Source organism: Sparus aurata, chromosome 11, assembly GCF_900880675.1.
Source record: "Sparus aurata chromosome 11, fSpaAur1.1, whole genome shotgun sequence".
In the NCBI taxonomy this organism is placed as follows: domain Eukaryota; kingdom Metazoa; phylum Chordata; class Actinopteri; order Spariformes; family Sparidae; genus Sparus; species Sparus aurata.
The window spans coordinates 19,096,591-19,115,161 of NC_044197.1; the positions used below are offsets into that span (position 1 = coordinate 19,096,591).

Genomic DNA, 18,571 nt, shown 5'->3' on the forward strand with positions numbered 1-18,571 from the left:
CCGGATGTGGATAGATGTACTGGCTCGTGGGGTCGGCTGGATGCCAGCGGTGGACTCGTCTCGTATTGTTTTACCTCTCATTCACTTTGTGTGGTCGCACAGCCTGAGGTAGGTCCACTAACATGTCAATAACCTTGTCTTGCACTTTTAACCTCGATGGCGGCTATTTCATGGATCTAACGTTAGCGGACCGTTATCTAGTGCGGTGTACGACGGTCAACGTGGAACGTATGTGACTCGATATGTGACAGGTTCTATTTTCCAACCCTCACACTGTCACGTTATTTACCAGACACCGTCCTCAGCTTTAAGTTTGTCGTTGTGCATGTCAGTGCGGGTCACGTCGACCTTTCCCCCTCCCTTGTTATCACTGGACGCGATTCCCACTGAAGACCTAATGGAGAAGGAACGTGCTGAATCTCAACTCTTTGCAAGAGAGCATTGCACACAGTTAGAAAAATAACCGTCTGCACGTGTGAAAAACATCCCAAGGAACTCAAACTTTATGCTGGGCTGCACACAAGTTGAACTTTTCCTGGTTCAGTGATTTACTATGTAGGATGATAAGATCTAACGCAACAAATCAAGCACATCAATATATTTTATTATCAAGTACGGAAGAGGATTTGGGCCACTCTGAACGATTTTGAATTTTCCCCCCTCAAAATTCTGACTCGTCCTCTCTAAAAGTCAGAAGTTTAAGTTTGATCATAGGAAAAAGTAAATCTCAGAGAAAACAATGTCAGAACTAAATGTCTTTTTGTTTTGTTTTTTCACAGTGGCCATAATCTGTAATTATGATCACAATTCAATTTTTATGATAAAAAATGTAAAGACAAAACAGAAAATCCTCACATTGGAGAAGCTGGACTTTACAAATGTGTGTCTTTTTACTTGATACATACGCTCCGGCAGAGAGAGCTCTCAGCAGCTCAAGAAAGCACTTGCTAAAAACCGCCAAAACACAGCAACTTAAGAAGACATCAATATCAATTTGATCTCACACCCATAGGCGCCAATCCCGTGGGTGCTCCGGTGCTTGAGCACCCACTGACAAGGTTGAGCACCCACTGGCCAATTGGGATGGCCGATAAAAACAAAAACAAAAAGAGTACTTGCGGAGGCTGAGAACAGTCCCTCTCACAAAGAGACGCTGCATTAACACGGAAGCGGCGGTTCGTCAATTCTCCGCCATCGGTCATTCAAACAGTGCGAAGCACCGCTGGAGTAAAGACGAACCGCTGTGTAATTCACACAGAAAGCTGCGCTGCCGCTCCTAAAGAAACGTGACGGTACACGTCATGATGATGACGTCGGGGTGTTTCCCAGGTGTCCCCCCTGTCAATCTAAACCCGCGGACCATTTATAATGTGTAGTGATTGAGAACCTGCTAAATGACATTATTACAAAATCGCCATCAGTAAACGGGTCGCTGCGTTACTCTGTTTACTGACTCTGTCACTACAGTTACAGTTACTACGTTACTTTTGTTGTTTGGTGATGTAACGTTAAATTAATCGTTAGATTAGTAGACTTATCGAAAAAATAATCGCTAGATTAATCGTTTGAAAAATAATCGTCAGTTTGTGACAATCATTACCTTGTTGGTATTCATTTAATCTGAGCACCAAAAAAAAAAAAAAAAAATTGAGCACCCACGGGCAAAAACATAAATCGGCGCCTGTGCTCACACCTGCAGCATATAGAAAACATGTACAGTATGTGACCTACAGTATGTACCCTGTGAACATAAAACAAGAGAATCAGAATCGCACAATACCAAACAACAATAGTTTGGAAAATAAAAAATATACCCATAATTGTATTTAATTTGTTTCCTGATGTAGCAACCAGGTTTCTGTAATTCACACTTTGGCAGTTTATTTCACTTTAGGTTTACTGGTGGTTACTATGATGCTTTTGTTTTGTAAGTGAATTCCTTTTCTTCTTTTTGTTTTCATTCAGCAATAATGGCACAGAAGCATACCAAGCCCAACTTCAGTCCGTCTCAGGCGAAGGATGTGGTAAAGAGGCTCTTCAGGCTGACGGCATCAGAAATCTGCTCGCTGCCGAGCTACGATGACCAGAACCTCTATGTTGCGGTAGTCGAGGGTGGCGAGTACGTTTTGAAGATAATGAATTCAGAGGACAGTAAGAACCAGACCCTGGTCGAGGTGCAGACGATTGCCATGTCTTTGCTGCACCAGAATGGACTTCCTGCCCAAACAGCTCTGCCCACTACCTCCGGACAGCTCATGAGTGTGGAGGAAATGGGTATGTGACCGTCAGTTTGACTTGAAAAGATGGATACAGACGTCAAACAGCATTTTCAGAAAATCACATCCATATAGGCAAGATCATCTTGTACTTTTTGTTCCTCAGCAGCCCTGCGGTCAGTGTTTTTTTCAGTTAGGTATATGTACTAATGAATCTGTCTTGACTGATATTACAAAATAATGCAGGACTTATGAAACACTGCTCAGGTGAAGCACTTGAAAACTTGAGTGGAGGAGGATTTTTTTTAAATAAAAGAGGTAAAAGGCTCGCCAGGAGAAAGACAGCTGACTGTTCAGTCTCATTGCCAGGTCATTAAATAGTAACACATTGGGTAGTGACAACCTTAAAACTGACACGACCAGAGGCGCCCTGACCTGGGGCTTTTTCCGTTTTTAAAATTCAAGTTCAAACAAATTTGAAATGAGATACAATTTGTTATAAATATTTCATACACCTGCCGTTGTAGTTGATAAGCAAGCAGGTGAGTCCCCAAATTTGTGACCTTGCCTTTCTACACACTACTTCTCAGATTTTTAGGTTCCATTACTGTCCACTTAGGACAGCCCTCCTCGCTATTGTAAATTTTTATAGCAACTTAGTTAATAGTTAACTTAGTTTACTGAAATGTCAAGTTAAGCTGATAGTGAAGTTTGAGAGTGGCCTCTTATTGTTCACACGGCAAACAAACGGCCTAATGCGCTTATAGATTGTACATTTCAAACATGTTATTACAGTTTGAACATGAACTTTTCACTCCACATTCAAAGGTATCTTCGGATTTTGAATAAAAAGTGACAGCTCTATCCCGAAAACAAAATAACAACAAAACACCGCCACACACTTCCAGTGGCTCATGAGTGATGATTGAGATGACTTTTTTTTTATATCAGTCTCTTATTGGTTTTCAACCAAATCCTTTATATCATAACCTCCAAGGCTTTTTGACTTGCTTAAGGTGAGGCTTTGGAATGATGTTTTAATACCACTTTAAAGATAAATTTGACTGTTGACACGTTGGGCTATATTTTTAATTGCATAGCTTTTACTCTGCGGTACACACACACAATTTATTCTCCTATAGTCAATGCCAAAGAGTGACACACATACTACAGGGTCACGGCTTTAAATGCCAACTGTGCACATGTAATTAAACACCTACTGGTGCGTAAGAATAAATTAATGAAAAGATAAGGTGTTGGTGATGGTGTTTCCGCTGTGCATCACCCTTCGACCCTCGAGCGAGGTCACGGGCGAGGCGCTTCCAGCTGCTGGAGGCGGGGACCGAGAGGCGTCCGGCGAGGGACAGCGTGTGGTCAGGGGCCGCTGCTTGCTTGAATCGATTCAGAGAATTTTCTGAATCGATGTTGAATTGGGAAAAAATATATTGCAATGCATTGATGAATCGACATTTTAACCACCTCTAATATGTAGCTTCAGTCTTATGTGACATTGCAAATCATGTGAATAAGTACTCAGACTTTTCAGGAATCGTTAGTGTGCCCTGTAAGGGGTTCAGAGTGAGGTAAATGACTGCAATACTAACCCTGTGTTTACCTTTGACAGACTGTGGCTATGGCTGTCAGAAGTACCTGGTGCGGCTGCTGACTTATTTGCCTGGAATCACCATTTCCAAGGCTCCTTTAACACCACAGTTGCTGTATGAAACCGGCAAGACAGCAGCCCGAATGGACCAAATCCTACAAGAGGTATAACAGTAAGAAGCCTCTGCGACTTATAAATCATTTACTTGGTTTTGTAATATTACCAGATCTGTACCAGATAATAATAGTGCTACACTGTGAATTTTTCTTATCTTTAGACACAACTTCTCCCATGTTTTGTGAAATTGTCTTAAAAGAGACCTGTTTTTTTCCTGTCCTTCAGTGTTTTATTTATGTTCATATGCATCTAAAATGTCTTGAAAGTTAAAAGCCTCAAAGTATGCACCAACAGAAGCTGCTTTCTCCCACAGAAAATTCTGTTCCTGAAACTATTCGTCCGTAGTCCTGCCTTTAATTCCGAGAGTTTGTGATGTCACACTATGTCACCATGTCACATGTTGTATTTATGCTAGGGCTGCCCAAAAAATCTAATTTTCATTGTCATCGCGATATGAACATGTGCAATAAACACATTGCAAAAGACTGCCTGACACGCGATGAATAAGAAAAATCATTTTGTTTACATGTGCCATGCATGCACCTTGAGCATGCCAACATTTAGCCTATCTGACGGAGCCCTGGATACAAGGGCCAATCAGATGAAGCCCCAGCTAGCCGTTAGCTACCCTGACAAAATTAATCGGCATCAGTTTGGTGGTGATAGCCAGGTTATGATGGCTGAGGGAGGAGAGAAAAGTGATGAAGACCTTGTGGTGAAAAGAAACAGCACTTCTGCTATATGGACTTATTTTGGATTCAGGAGAGACAACGTGTTACAAACACAGGTACTATGTAAAACATGCCGAGCAGTTGTTGCACCTTCTAAAGGAAACACAACCAACCTCCATCACCACCTGCAATACAACCATAAAGACCTACACAAACAATTCAACACTAACGTTAGCCATGATTAACTGTATAGTTAATAATATGCAAACTTCAATATTTGTTTATTCATCGTAGGTTATATCGTCATCGCAATATTGAACAGTGTTATTGCACATCGCAAATAATTGATTTAGCATAGCTGCTCTGTTGTGTGTGTGATCTGACCAATCAGAGGAAACTGGGTATTTGGGAATCAGGTGCTAAAACTGAGTGGTCAAACAGAGGAAGTATACAGCGCTGCGGTGCTGGACAGTATGAGAAAACTGAAATGCCTTTGTGCACTAAGGCATGTAAATCTATTAATGTCGTGACCCAAAATAAAATGATTAATCTGAAGGGAGGATATCTACCACTACTGGGGCCAGATGTCTAAATGTCTATATGTAGTCTAGAGCGATACTTGACCAAAACAATGTGTATGCACAAAGACAGAATTATGAATGTCCAGTATTACGTGTTGACTGATTCTTGTTCATACATCACCCACACATACACCTGTAAACCATCATCTTGATAATATCTCAATCATCATTATTAAATGTCAGAAACAACCAAACATAAATCTGTGGCGCTCACATTAAAATAGACTTGACAAAGCTTCATAGTTCAGGATCAAGATCAATTGCATGGAAGTAATGGCTCTATTGAAAGATAAAATAAATACAATTTAATGAGGTTAAAATTTAAATATATTGTTTTACACATTGTGTAACTTTTTTTTTTTAATAGGGTTGTATATTAAAAGACTTACCCCTCATTAGACATGAAACTGGACTTCTGGCTAACAGCTACTTACATAAGCTCTGTTGGTAGAGCGTGCACATCATTCACAGAGCCCGTGTCCATGGGCAGGGTCCGAATCCCACCCGGGGCCCTGTACTGACTGTCATCCCTCCTCTTCCTCATCTCACTTGCTGTCATCTCTCTAAGCTGTCCTGTCTAGTAGAGCCATTAAAAAATGGCAAACTCCAATGTTATCTTCCAAACCTATGTCTCGTACTGACTTCCGCTTCTTTGTATTTTTATTGCTTTTTATATTTTGTTATTTTCAGCTACAGCATCCTCATCTTAGTGTGCTGCAGAGAGAGAAGTTCATATGGAGTCTATCAAGTGTTCCCCTTTTGGAAGAATACCTGAATGTGTTCGATGGAGATCCTCTTCAGGAGGTTGTGAAGGATGTCATTCATCAGTACAAGACCACTCTGGTCCCCAAACGCTCCAATTTCCGCAAGTGTAAGTGTGTTATTTACTAGATATATTCGATTCTCTCTGACACTGCCCTGTCTTACATTCATACACTTACCTGGTTCCCATAAACAGCAATTTTTTCTTTCTTTCTAAGGCATTAACCACGGTGACTTTAATGACCTCAATATTCTTGTGCAACCCAATGAGACTGATGGCTACAGGATTTCTGGCATCCTTGACTTTGGAGACATGAACACTGGCTACTACATACATGAGCTAGCCATCAACATCATGTACATGATGACGGAGCACCCTGAACCCGTAGAGGTGGGTGGACCTGTCCTGGCGGGCTGGGAAAGTGTCATGCCTCTTAATGAGGCAGAGAGAGATTGTCTCTATTTGCTGGTCCTGTCCCGCTTCTGTCAGTCATTGGTTTTGTCTCGTTACACTGTGAAACTACATCCTGAAAATGCAGAGTATCTGATGATTACATCAAAGAGGGGTGTCCATATTTTCCGCCATCTCTGGGAGCTTGGAAAGGAGAAGGTGGAGAAGGTATGGTTTCAGAGTGCTGCCCAATTCAGTCACTGAAAGTGAGAAAGATCTGAGGAAAGCCATTCATAAATATATCAGCACAACAGGGTGATTCCACTGACCCGGTTCTCAGGTATCATTTTAAGACAACGAGTTAAAAACAATGTATTATGTTTCAAAGACAAAATAATCCAGACATATTGAAGTGCTGTAAACGCAAAAATAACTAACTAAAGCCCCTGTCACATATGAACTCTGGATACTATCTTGAAAATCACACCAGGACATTCTCCACATGTACCCGTGAACACATGCAGAACAGAAGACTGTCCGTGTCAGACTTGTTTGCACGTGTAGAAAATACTCACCCTCGGACATTTGTATATTTGCCTGTAGTATTCACACATACAGCTCCTCCGGGTATATGCGTGTGTGAAAGAGGTTAACAGTGAGAGTGTAAGAAAGCATTGAAGCCAAAGTGCTGTGTAATGAGTAACTTAATAAGTAACTAATAAATCATATAGAAGAGGCAGTAGTTTTCTGGCAGTCATGGCTTAACATGATCATCAGGGTGTATACACTTAAGTTAAATTGTCTATCTCTGTGTTCCTCTGTATGGAAATAGGGCACTGTAAAATCTGTAAATTCCGTTTTTTATTTTTTCACAAATTCCTATCTAAAATGTACACAAATTATATAGAAATTAACTTAAATTTATTGATGTGACAAACAACACATTTCCTCAATACTGATGTCAGCCTCAGCGCACATAGCCACAAAATCTTCAACAAACTTTTTTCTAGAGTCCGAATGACTTGAATATAGCAGCAGTAATGCACGTCTGTAGGGACGTGGCCTTGCTAGCATCATTATTGTACTTTTCCTTGTTTCTCACATGGCTTTTGGACAGTATGTGGTCATTGCACGTATTTTTGCGCTTCCAGTTAACTGAGTGTTGGCAGAATTTGGAAAACAACAGTTCACCTGACACATAAGTCGCTTGGGAACTGCTCGGCTCTGTACTGAGTGGTTAATGTCGAGTTTCTCAGTTTTTTCGCAGACGAAGACAGAGCCGGGGGCAGCCGCTTTGCCATGCTTACATTGTTTTGAAGGGAGAGGGGCTCAGTCTGTGGAGGGGGCTTGTTGTGCCACCCAGATTTGCCTCACTCTGTGCAGTTTTCCCCAGACATATGTTCCTCTTCCACACAAAAACAAAAATCATAGGGCCCCTTGGAAACAGGCCACTTGGTTGAACATTAAAATGTTTGACACAGCCAGAGATGTTTGACCCAAAGAGGATAGGCCTAATTGCCTCTGCCCTTTCATTACACTTAAACAAATATATCTGCAGACTATATCTGTGGCCAGAATCCCCCTTGATTAACTTCAGAGAGCATTATATTAACTTCCTGCGTTTTATTCCATCAGAGTACTGAGTGTTTAAATCCTTGCTCTACACCATGAAGTGCCTTCAAGATTTCCTCTAAGAATGTAAAAAATGGATCCATGGCATTTACACTACTTTCTGTCAACAATCCCAGCATAAATAAGCTGTTCTCAGAGGCTACCCTTTGTAGAAACCAGATGAACGTCATTAAAACTTATTTGTGAGCATACGCCAACAGGAAAGAAAAGTATTTAATCGCAGTGTGTCTCTTTAAATTGGGGTGCACAGATGGTGCAGTGGTAGAGGTTCCTGTTCAGGACTATAAACAGTGTTTGACTCTTAACTGCCACAATTGTATGTTTGTTTGATGCTAAGAAGATTGATGCCACCATTATAAGAAACCATACAAATCTCTGGAAAATTGGGGACCTTATCAGATAATGGATGGCTTTTATCAAATTACCAGCTGTACTGTATGATTGTAACTGTACAATGCAATAGGCTAAAGTGTGTCCTCTGTAACAGATCGTATGCCTTGTAAAGCACATTTCATGTGTTTTGCTAAGAAAAATCATTGTTTATACAAGACTTTTGTATTCTGTTTTGCTTAGAAACCTATCTCAGCTTTTATACTGTGTGTTTAATGAATATCTGGGTCCACCAATGTTTACCATTTGAGACCATTTTATGCTGTTCAGTTATTTCAATAAATAATACAAACCTCAAAGAGTATGTTTCAATTCTCTGATACGGTTACTGTACTATATTGCAGTGGTCCCCAACCTTTTTTGCAGCACGGACCGGTTTCATGGGGGGGCGGGAGGGTGGTTGTGCGCGCGTGTGAAAATGACAAAGCAAAGTGCATAAACACCCGAAGTGTGTTCCTTTTTGCTCCATAACTTACTAAGGTAACATTCAATCTCCAGCAGTTGTTCACGCAGCTGCAGTTCAGCCACTTTATCAGCCAACTTGAATACAGTTGTCCATCTCTCTCTTCTTACTTCTCATCATAATTCCTCTTGCTTTGCAAAGTAGCTCTCCGAAGACGTTTGTTTTATTTTTAGCTAGCTTGAGGGCTTATTTTTGGGTATACCGTGACTGAAACAGGTACGTGTCAAGCGCGCCAACAGGAACAGATGGATGTTGTTAAAAGAGAATCCGTTTTTCAAAATAAAACAACTTTCCGAGTATGATCATCAATATAACGGAAATAAAATAACGTATTTATTCTTTCTCTGTGGTCCGGTACCAAATGACCCACAGACCGGTACCGGTCCCCGGCCTGGTGGTTGGGGACCCCTGCTATATTGTATATGTACAATAACTCTGTAATGAGGTGGTGAGAAATATTTGTATTGCATCTGCATTAGTAGTGTTTGACACTAGTCCAACCAGAAACCACTTATACATTAGAAGTAGTAGTATGGATGAGATTAATAAGGGGTGCCAAACTTTTCCCAAAATTGAAATGTAATGGTGGTTTACTGGCCAAAGCAAGCACCTATTGTATTGTGTGTAATTATAGAGATGCAAAAATGGAGCTAGGATACTGACGACTACTCTTACTTGACTGACTTCCTGCTCAAAATGTCAGTCTAATCATCATTCAAATAATGGAGAAAAAAAGTAATTGGGGATCCTGCACATTTGGTCTTGGTAGACTGTGACTGATGCTGGCACCTCTTCAGCTGGCTAATAGATAATTAGCCTGTTTCTCGACCTGCGTTGTAAAGGATGCAAAACAGGAAATTGGTCAATCTAGTTACTATTTGAGCAAAGTGATGTAAGTTTTTATTACATGTAAAATAACAGCTCCAAATTAATTTTCATGGTACACTGATTTACTATAGGGTCACTGGTTTCCCTGTCAGTCCCACAATCGAGTGAGTCGGGTGAGTAGAATTTTGACATTTTATAGCACTGACTCACACACCACCAACTATGTTAGTCATATTATGGAGAAAAGATTTTCTCTTTGCTTCAACTCTCATGATTTCATGATGGACAGAAATGTGCCTGTTGCTAAGGTAACGCCAACTGCTGTTTACTGTACTGTAGCTGCCGCCATCTAGTTAGCTCATCTGATATTACGTGTCATAACTGTGTAACAGAAACCTGGGAAACAGCTGTAGTGTTGAGACTGTGGAGGTGTCAAATCACACAAAATACAAATTACTACATAGTGTGTCTTTAACTCACAACGACCATAAAATGAGTCGACTTTGAAAAGAACATTTTAAGTAGAATTTAAGATGATTAACTGTATTCCCTGAAAATATGTCAGACTTCTCTGTAGTGTTTAAGAGAATCCCAGAACCTCAATGTGATAAACTGTTACGTCACGTAAAGCGTTGTTGTGCATGCCAACCATAAAACCATAAAACAGCTAACATAACTGTTACAGCCCTGCATGAACAGTAGAAATCCATGCAGTTTGATCTGGCGTAGACATTCATGGATTAACTTATCTTGCATAAATATGCACATCAGACACATTCATGCTATGCTGTATTAAATATTAGGGATTAGGGGGTGACTGCAGTCAACAAGGATAGACTGGACTTTATTTATGGCTCTGGCTTTGGGTAAAGGCATACCTGTCAACCCTCCCGTTTTCCCCGGGAAATTCCGTTATTTTAATCATCTGTCCCGCCGTCTTTCCATTTACATATTTTCCCTTAAATCTCCTGTGTTTCCCCTCCGGCCCAGCAGGTGGCAGTATAGCAGTTGTAGCGCCCCAAGTACACATGAAGATTCGTGAGCTTCGGGATTCAAGCGGGATTCCTTAAGTTTCGTTTCATAAAAACCGAAAGTAAACAAGGTCGCTACGTGACTGGAGGTCTAATTTTAGAATGGCAATTGAATGAATCGGAGCTACATTATCAATTAGTTGTTGAATTTAGTCAACACGTGAGATCTTGTCTGACACGGTGAGTCTCCTGTTGTGTGCTACATGTGTGAAATAACAACTATAGTCCGGACTTTGTCTGCAGTGTATATGTGTAAACGGCTTCATTTAGCGTCTCTCCCTCCCCTCTGGCAAGTGAGTTACCATGGTTACTGAAACTTTATAATGTTGATCAACATTAAAGGAGAACTTCGGTCGATTTAAACATGCAGCTTCATTGCTCAAGCTACCCTTGACTTGCCAGTACCAAAGACGCGAACACATTGGTCCAACCATTACAGAGCTCCGTGAACAGAGTTAGCAACAGCTAACAGCATGGGGTCAGAACTTTACACTGTGTTTTAAGCGTCTTAACATGCTCCACATCTCACACCAAAAGTTATGCAACATCAGCAGACACCTTAGCACACAGCACTGTAGCGTGTATGACTCAAACTGAATAAAAAAGTAGTTAAAACAGTGTGTTTGTGCAAGCAGCTACTTACCTGTTTGTTGACATCGGCGTCTTCCGGTAGCTAGACCAAACTAGTCGATCCGTCGAGCGTGCGCTTACTCCCTCACTGGTGGAGACGGAAACATATTCCAGCATTTTCGTGTTTCTGTTCATAATGTACATGTCCATGTTACAGCCTGTCATGAGCCATGAGCCTTACAATAGCCTGTTAAGCCTGTTGAGCGCACGCTCGACGGATTGACTAGTTTGGGTCTAGCTACCGGAACACATGGATGTCAACAAACGATATGTAGCTCCTTGCACAAACACACTGTTTTAACTACTTTCTTATTCATTTTGAGTCATACACGCTACAGTGCTGTGTTGTAAGGTGTCTGCTGATGTTGCATAACTTTTGGTGTGAGATGTGGAGCATGTTAAGACACTTAAAACACAGTGTAAAGTTCTGACCCCATGCTGTTAGCTGTAAATGCTAAATCTCCGTTCACAGAGCTCTGTAATGGTTGGACCAAATGTGTTCGCGTCTTCGGTACTGGCAAGTCAAGGGTAGCTTGAGCAATGAAGCTGCATGTTTAAATCGACCAAAGTTCTCCTTTAACACAAGACGTTTTTGGTTAGTTTGACTGTACAAAATCATGAATGTAGCCTGATTGTAAAGCTCAATGCTGAAATCTTGTATTATAACATAGAACAAATGTAAAGCCTCAGAGCTTCTTTGATTATTAACAGTATGTTAGTGATGACAGAAAGGTGACAACTCGCCATCAGACTGACAAGGCTGCAAAAGTTGCTGTTTGTAGGATGTATTTTTCTGTTAAATGACAAGTGGCTCACTTTAACAATATTATTATTATTATTATTATTATTATTATTATTATTATTATTATAAAAAAATAATAATAATTAATGATAATGATGATGAGAAGAAGTAGAAAAATAGCGTACTGAAAAGTTCTGTAGATGGTTGATTATTTGAAAGAGTAAAACTTGAGAGAAGCTTGGCAAAAAAAAGGCACAGTTTGATTTCATTGATTGAAAATTACATTGAAAAGACAAAAAACAGAATAGAACAGCTGTTCAGATCATCCTCCTGTAAAACAACATTGGTCAAATATTTAAACTTGATGTCTGCATTAGAGGACATGGTGTGGGATGAGGCTGTAAATCTCATCTTTTTTTGCACGTGTCAAGTAAAATGTCCTGTAACATGTTTCACAAATTACAAATTGGGAATATGACTTGGCTACAGCTTCAAAAAACTTTTCAGTCAAAAGATTTTTTGCTTTAATCCATGCATTTGTTGCAGCAAGAAAGGCAGAGTATGTTCAGGCAAGGAGGAGGAAAGGTGAGACTTGTAATAAGCTAAGAGAATGAGAAAAATAGTGGCAGTCCCACAGATGATTCGCAGAGGATTTCCCTTATTTTCAAATCCCAGTGTTGACAGGTATGGTAAAGGGGAAAGTTCATCCAGATTTATGCCACGGATTCTACTGCACATTCTCACAATGTGTCCCAACCTGTTTTTCATGGTAAGTGACTCAAACCGGCAGATAAAAGAGAAGGTTAAAACAAGAGTCAATAAGACAGGAATAACACATTTTTAAAAAAGAAGTGTCAACATTAAAACTTGCGCAAACTCCTTTTAACTCAGTGGCAAACTTCTTTTTAAATTATCACCATTATCAACAAGTGTTCCAACAGATCCATAGGTCAAGCTCACACATTGTTAGGTCAATAGCTTTCTTAAAGTGAAACTCTCGCCAGAAAGCAACCCGAGGCTTTATTTGTGATTGAATATGAGTCAAACCTTAGTGTAAAAGCATAATTGCGACGAAAGAGGCACTTTTAAGATGGACCATAGTTTTGTTTTCGGGCAAGCTAATTTTCAATGGGGTGCAGGGGCACTTTTACACTAGATTCAAAATCGCTATTTTTAAAACAATAAGAAGGCTCGACACAACATGAAACTTTGCTCGTAGTATCACCAGGGTCTCTACACATGAACACAAGCATTGAGAACATTGTTTGTGTACACAGAGTTTACTAAAAAGAAGGTTTTTTTTTACCCTGATCCCGATCCGAGTCCTTTAATATTTAGTATCTGCCGAATCCAAGTCCCCGATCCGATACTTCGCCTCAAGTAAAATTTTCCTGGATAATACAGCTGCATTAAGAAAAAAAGTACCTGCATTCCTTAATAGTTTGTTTTTCTATTTTGTTGAAACAAAATATATACTTTCATATGGCTCTTTCTTATGCTGCATATGCTATTGGAACATTGGCCGACCACCTTCCTTGTGTTAGCAGGTGAGTCTGTGACGCTGCACTGTGACAGCAGACCCTCGTGTACAGCCAGCTGAAGTGTGTGAGACACAGCCCAAGCTTGTTACCTCCATATCATCCATTGCTTTTTACAGATTCCTTATTCATGTAAAATGACGTGGACGAGTTGCTTGTCTATTTCACACGTGTTAAGCATCTCCTCATTTGCCTGTTTTACATGCTCTGCGGTATGAGACCTACGAAACTAGTGCGCATACCGGCAAGTCGAAATAGGCAGAAATGTAATGTAATGCAGAGATGGTAGAGCATACCGGTATATTTGTATATTTTTCTTGTAATATTTTTGGCCATGTTGCTGTCTTGAGGATATTTCTCTGTCCTTCTGAAAGTATCCGCGAGTGTTTGTTGCTTCGGTGTATTTGCCTGTATTGCTTGAGTGAACTCAAATTCTTTGAGTGTTTGTTTTTTATTTGCTGTATCAAATGAGTAGTATGATATGCAGCTCTTTTCTTACCTCCCCCCCCCCCACGAAACGGTCATCTTGCAGATGTTACATGTTGCTGTTGGACAACTTTCGCTTTCTGATTTAAGTTATTTCCACACTGCAGACATTTTATCCACAGGTTTGCCAGAGTAACGTTAGGCGCACGTCTGCCTAACGGTAGTAAATACTAAGCTGTTATTTTCCCAATTTGTTTAGAAATATTATAGATCTGATAAAAAATAATGAGAATAAATGTACATATATATATCCGATCCCTGAACGGGATATAACGTCCGATTCTGATCGAGTCTGAAACCACGTGATCGGCGCCGATTTCCGATCACATGATCGGATCAGGACATCCCTTGCAAAACCTTAAACAAATACACAAATCTCCTAAAGCTGCAGATGCCAATATATTCTTGGAAACTATGAAGTACTGATCTCATGTGATTGTTTGCTGGTGTCTTTATTGTTTTGTTAATCTTTAATTTCTCTCTGTATCACGTTCCAGTTGAACATTATGTTCCAGTAGAAACATTAGATAGACACAGACACTTTTTAAAGTATATATATATATTTTTTTTAAATACTAGAAAAAAAAAAAAAAAAACCCAAAAAAATCATTTTACAGGTTATAGCACTGACCAGGCAGCTACATATATTTCACTTCTCACACCATGTACTGAACCCCTTGTCTTTACCCTCCTAGATATAATCTAGTTGAACACTGCCCTCGTATGGTGCTCTTAAGCTCCTACTTCTAATGGAGGCCACATCTCTCTATAAAAGCAAGACACTTTGTCTGCCTGTGTGTCTGTGTGTGTGTGTGTGTGTCTGCCTCAAAAATATCTGCAGATCAGGATCAGACTGACCTGAGATTGTCAACATGGCTGCTGCGTGGTTTAAGGGTGTGCAACGTCGGATCTGTTTGGACTACAATGATACCGTTGACAAATTATTTCATAAATGATTTACCAATTCCGCTAGCATTGTCAACCATAGCCACCGTAGCCACGTGCGCACCAGAGCCAATCACTGCAGAACTCACTCTCACGACACACCTTAAGAAACAAGCAGATTTGTACCTGCAGTGGCGTGAACTGGACTGGGATTTTGCTGGTGGTTCGGTCCCGTTTTGTGGGTTAGGGTTAGGGTTAGGGGTTAGGGTTAACTGACTGTTGTGGATTAATGAGACTGGACAAGTTTGGACTGATTCTGTTCCGGTCTGAGGAGATCCGGATACGCAAGGACAACAAACTGGAATCTGAATCTGTGGATGTCCGTGTGTAGCTAGTTGAAAGCTCATCCCAATGCCCCACCTCCTGAGTCGATGGACGCGGCTCAGGAGGCGCCGCGGCGCGTCCAAAACCGGATTTACGATAAATAATGTCCACCGCGCTTTTTCGCAAACATTGCCATCACGTTTGCTTTGTGTCTGGTGCAGGAAAAAACGGTAAAAACAGGCTTTTGTCACGAAAGTGTCTGCAAGCAGAAAGTGTTTGCAAGAAAAAAAACACGTTCCTATTGGTGGAAAAAGGCACCACACCAACCAATCACAAAATTATGTGGAACAGTAGGAAGATGTGGGAGGGACGGCGGCGAAAGAGTGACAGCAGCAGTGACGGTGATAGAGCTCGCGAGTTTTGAGAGTTGAGAGATTTGTGACATATAGTGTGTTTGGAGTGTTTGGTGTAGTGTGTTTTGTGTGTAGTGGAGTTGTTTTTTTGTGTTGTGAGTCAAAACAACGAGGAGACTGCTGAATCTGGAGCAGGCAGGAAGGAGCTCAGGGAGACCTGAGCCTGATGCATTGCCTGCATTTAAATGTAAATAGTTACATATAACTTTGTTAATTTAATACAATTTATATTTGCATTATAAGTAATACAAATGGTTCGTTAAACATATTTGTGGTTTTCACAGTAAAAAATCTAACTTTTTCCTACTCAGATTTTATGTTTTTTTATGATTTTAGGTCCATTGTGTTAATACAGTATGTCAAAATGAAAAAAAAAACTGTACAGTCACACATGTGAGGTTGTGCTGAAAATAATGACACCAAGTAAATAGTTTTTAAGGTGAAATATAATGTCAAAATCAAAAATAGTCAAAAACGGCCAATTATACCCTGGAATATCGGATTTCACAACAAACCTAAATATCCCTGACGTCCCACCTTCAAACACAGCCTCATTTGGCCATCCCTGAAAAAGGTACTTAACCTCCCACTTTTCTATAGGAATACATGCTTCCTACGGGCACTGCACTAGTCTCTCTATAAAAGCAAGACATCTCTGTCTGTGTGTCTTTGTGTGTGTGTGCCTTAAATATCTCTGCAGATCAGGATCAGACTGACCTGAGATTTTCAACATGGCTGCTGCGTGGTTTAAGGGTGTGCAACGTCGGATTTGTTTGGACTACAATGATACCGTTAATAAATAATCAATTAAAGAATTCAGCTAGCATTGTCAACCATAGCCACCATAGCCACGTGTGCACCAGAGCCAATCACAAAATTATATGGCAAACCACTTGATTTGGTTGCTTGTGAATACTTGTTAGTATGAGCGTATTTCTTTCTCTGTGTAAAAAATGTTATCTCAGGTTTGTTCCAGTGTTTGTGTGTATTTGCGTAGAGAGCGCCGAAGGCTAAGCCTCGAGGTGTTTACTCACTTTTCTCTCGTAATGCATGTCAATACCAAATGTGAACAGCTTCATCTTTACATGTCTTAACATATTATTTTCTATATAGATCTTGTTCAAGTATGTCCATGTTTTCAAAGTAAGAGCAATATATTCAAACTTGACGTTTATGCACTGCTGTGGCAGGATCAGAGGGGTATTGCACAAAACTAGGATAAGGGATAAAGCCAGGATATCTTGGTTATCCTGGCTCAATTGATCTGTGATCCGGTTGCACAAAAGCAGGATAGGGGGCAGTAGGATATGTTATGGTATAAGTTACCATGGAGATTTATTCTGTGGAGCTAGCCTGCTCCAGACCAGGCTAACAGCCAGGCTAAGATTAATCCTAGTGATTCACCTGTATTTCCACCGTCAATCCTGTGAGGAATTAATGTGTTTTACAGCATGTCCATGGTCTTTCTAAGTATGTTGCATCACTTTAATTATCCTGAATTAAAATATTACATATATATTGTCATTTTTCCTTTCATTTAATTCTGTTGGCTGTTTGTAATTGCAACAGTCTTTTTATATTTATTCAAGTGGTAGTATTATTACTTGGGCCAAGTGTTAAATTGCTATGTAATGAAGACTGCTTGCCAAATTGCCATCAGAGATTTCATAAATATGTTTTATTGCAGTAATTGAGATAACAAAACATGGCTGATGAAGTGGCAAAGGTGTTTTCAATGAAATCTGTGACACACACACAATTTTTTGCAAGTGGGAGCTTCCTTTATTCTGTTGGGGATGTAGAGAACCTCAATAAAGGAACCATTTGCCGCACAATAAGTGTTTGTATGGAGCTGAAGTCATTCAACATATTCATCACCTTCCCTGGCCACAAAAGACACCTCCACATCAAGGAGTTTTACAAGATTGCAGGTAACCTCAATTTCAACGTGCAACCATTACTTTCTAATTTGATCGGTCACACTTGGATACTCACTATTTTTTGTTACAGCTGGATTGTACACACATCAGGATCAAACGCCCCTCAGGAGAACATGAGGGAGATTACATTAACAGGACATCCTTCCACAGCATCAATGTTCAGGTAAGAGTGATTTGTGGTTACTGTGACCTACATAAATTAATTCTGTGCAATAAGTGACCTTAATAGGCTACAACTTCACATTTCAGATGATCTGTGATGCTGGCTGCCTTTTTTTTTAGAGGAAAGTGGCCTGGCTCAGTGCATGAATCCAGAGTCTTTCGGGCTAGTCCAATTTACAAGAGACTTTCACAAGGTAAGCCACACATTTTATTTGTACTGTAAGTACCTTGGACATCATGAGTGTTTAACTCTGCCGTGTAGTTTTCTAAATGATATCTTGCATTATCAGGCGAATTCTCTGGTGTGCTGCCGGGAGACAGAGGCTATGCCTGCGAGTCATTCCTCTCGACTCCCCATGCACACAGAAAGACAAGGGCTTGAATCGAGATGACCTTCAACCTTCTGAAATCTCGGTTTCAGTGCCTGCACCACCTGAGGGTTTATTTGGCAGTCATTTCTCTTGGTTGCTTGGATCCTGGAATAGAAAGAGCAAAAGAAACAAAGATTCAAACACTGTATTGCACTTATGGTTACTGTGTGCACTGAAATACTCATTTATCTTTCTAGTTTCTGGATTTCCAGGTCCAGTTTCCTGAGTGTCCCACGTTTAATTTCAAGCTCCATTTCTTGGTGCTTTCTCTTCTTCAATTTGATTTTAATGTCTGCCAGCTCTCCGTTTCTCCAGGTGCTTTGCATACAGTATTCTGACAGTTTGTGAAGTCTGTAAAAGAAATGTCAATTAGCACAGCAGGATTTGTGCATAAT

At 40.3% G+C, this 18,571-nt stretch overlaps 2 protein-coding genes and 1 long non-coding RNA gene across 5 annotated transcripts in view; 2 read left to right on the top strand and 1 right to left on the bottom strand.

Moving 5' to 3' along the window:
• Nucleotides 1-8,662, top strand: LOC115591914 (hydroxylysine kinase-like). Its single transcript, XM_030434325.1, has 5 exons — nucleotides 1-108; nucleotides 1,966-2,274; nucleotides 3,841-3,983; nucleotides 5,879-6,059; nucleotides 6,169-8,662. The coding sequence occupies exons 2-5, from the start codon at nucleotides 1,971-1,973 to the stop codon at nucleotides 6,603-6,605; spliced, it is 1,065 nt and encodes a 354-aa protein (XP_030290185.1). The 5' UTR covers nucleotides 1-108; nucleotides 1,966-1,970; the 3' UTR covers nucleotides 6,606-8,662.
• LOC115591912 (hydroxylysine kinase-like) overlaps nucleotides 6,220-18,571 on the top strand; it is a 22,104-nt gene continuing 9,752 nt past the window's right edge. The window contains exon 1 of the mRNA XM_030434324.1: nucleotides 6,220-6,341. The gene's annotated coding sequence lies outside the window, so the exon portion shown is untranslated. The remainder of the gene's footprint in view (nucleotides 6,342-18,571) is intronic.
• Nucleotides 17,475-18,571, bottom strand: part of LOC115591915 (uncharacterized) — a 2,128-nt gene continuing 1,031 nt past the window's right edge. For all 3 annotated transcript variants that reach the window (XR_003986038.1, XR_003986037.1, XR_003986036.1), the window contains one exon: nucleotides 17,475-18,527. This is a non-coding gene — a long non-coding RNA (uncharacterized LOC115591915). The remainder of the gene's footprint in view (nucleotides 18,528-18,571) is intronic.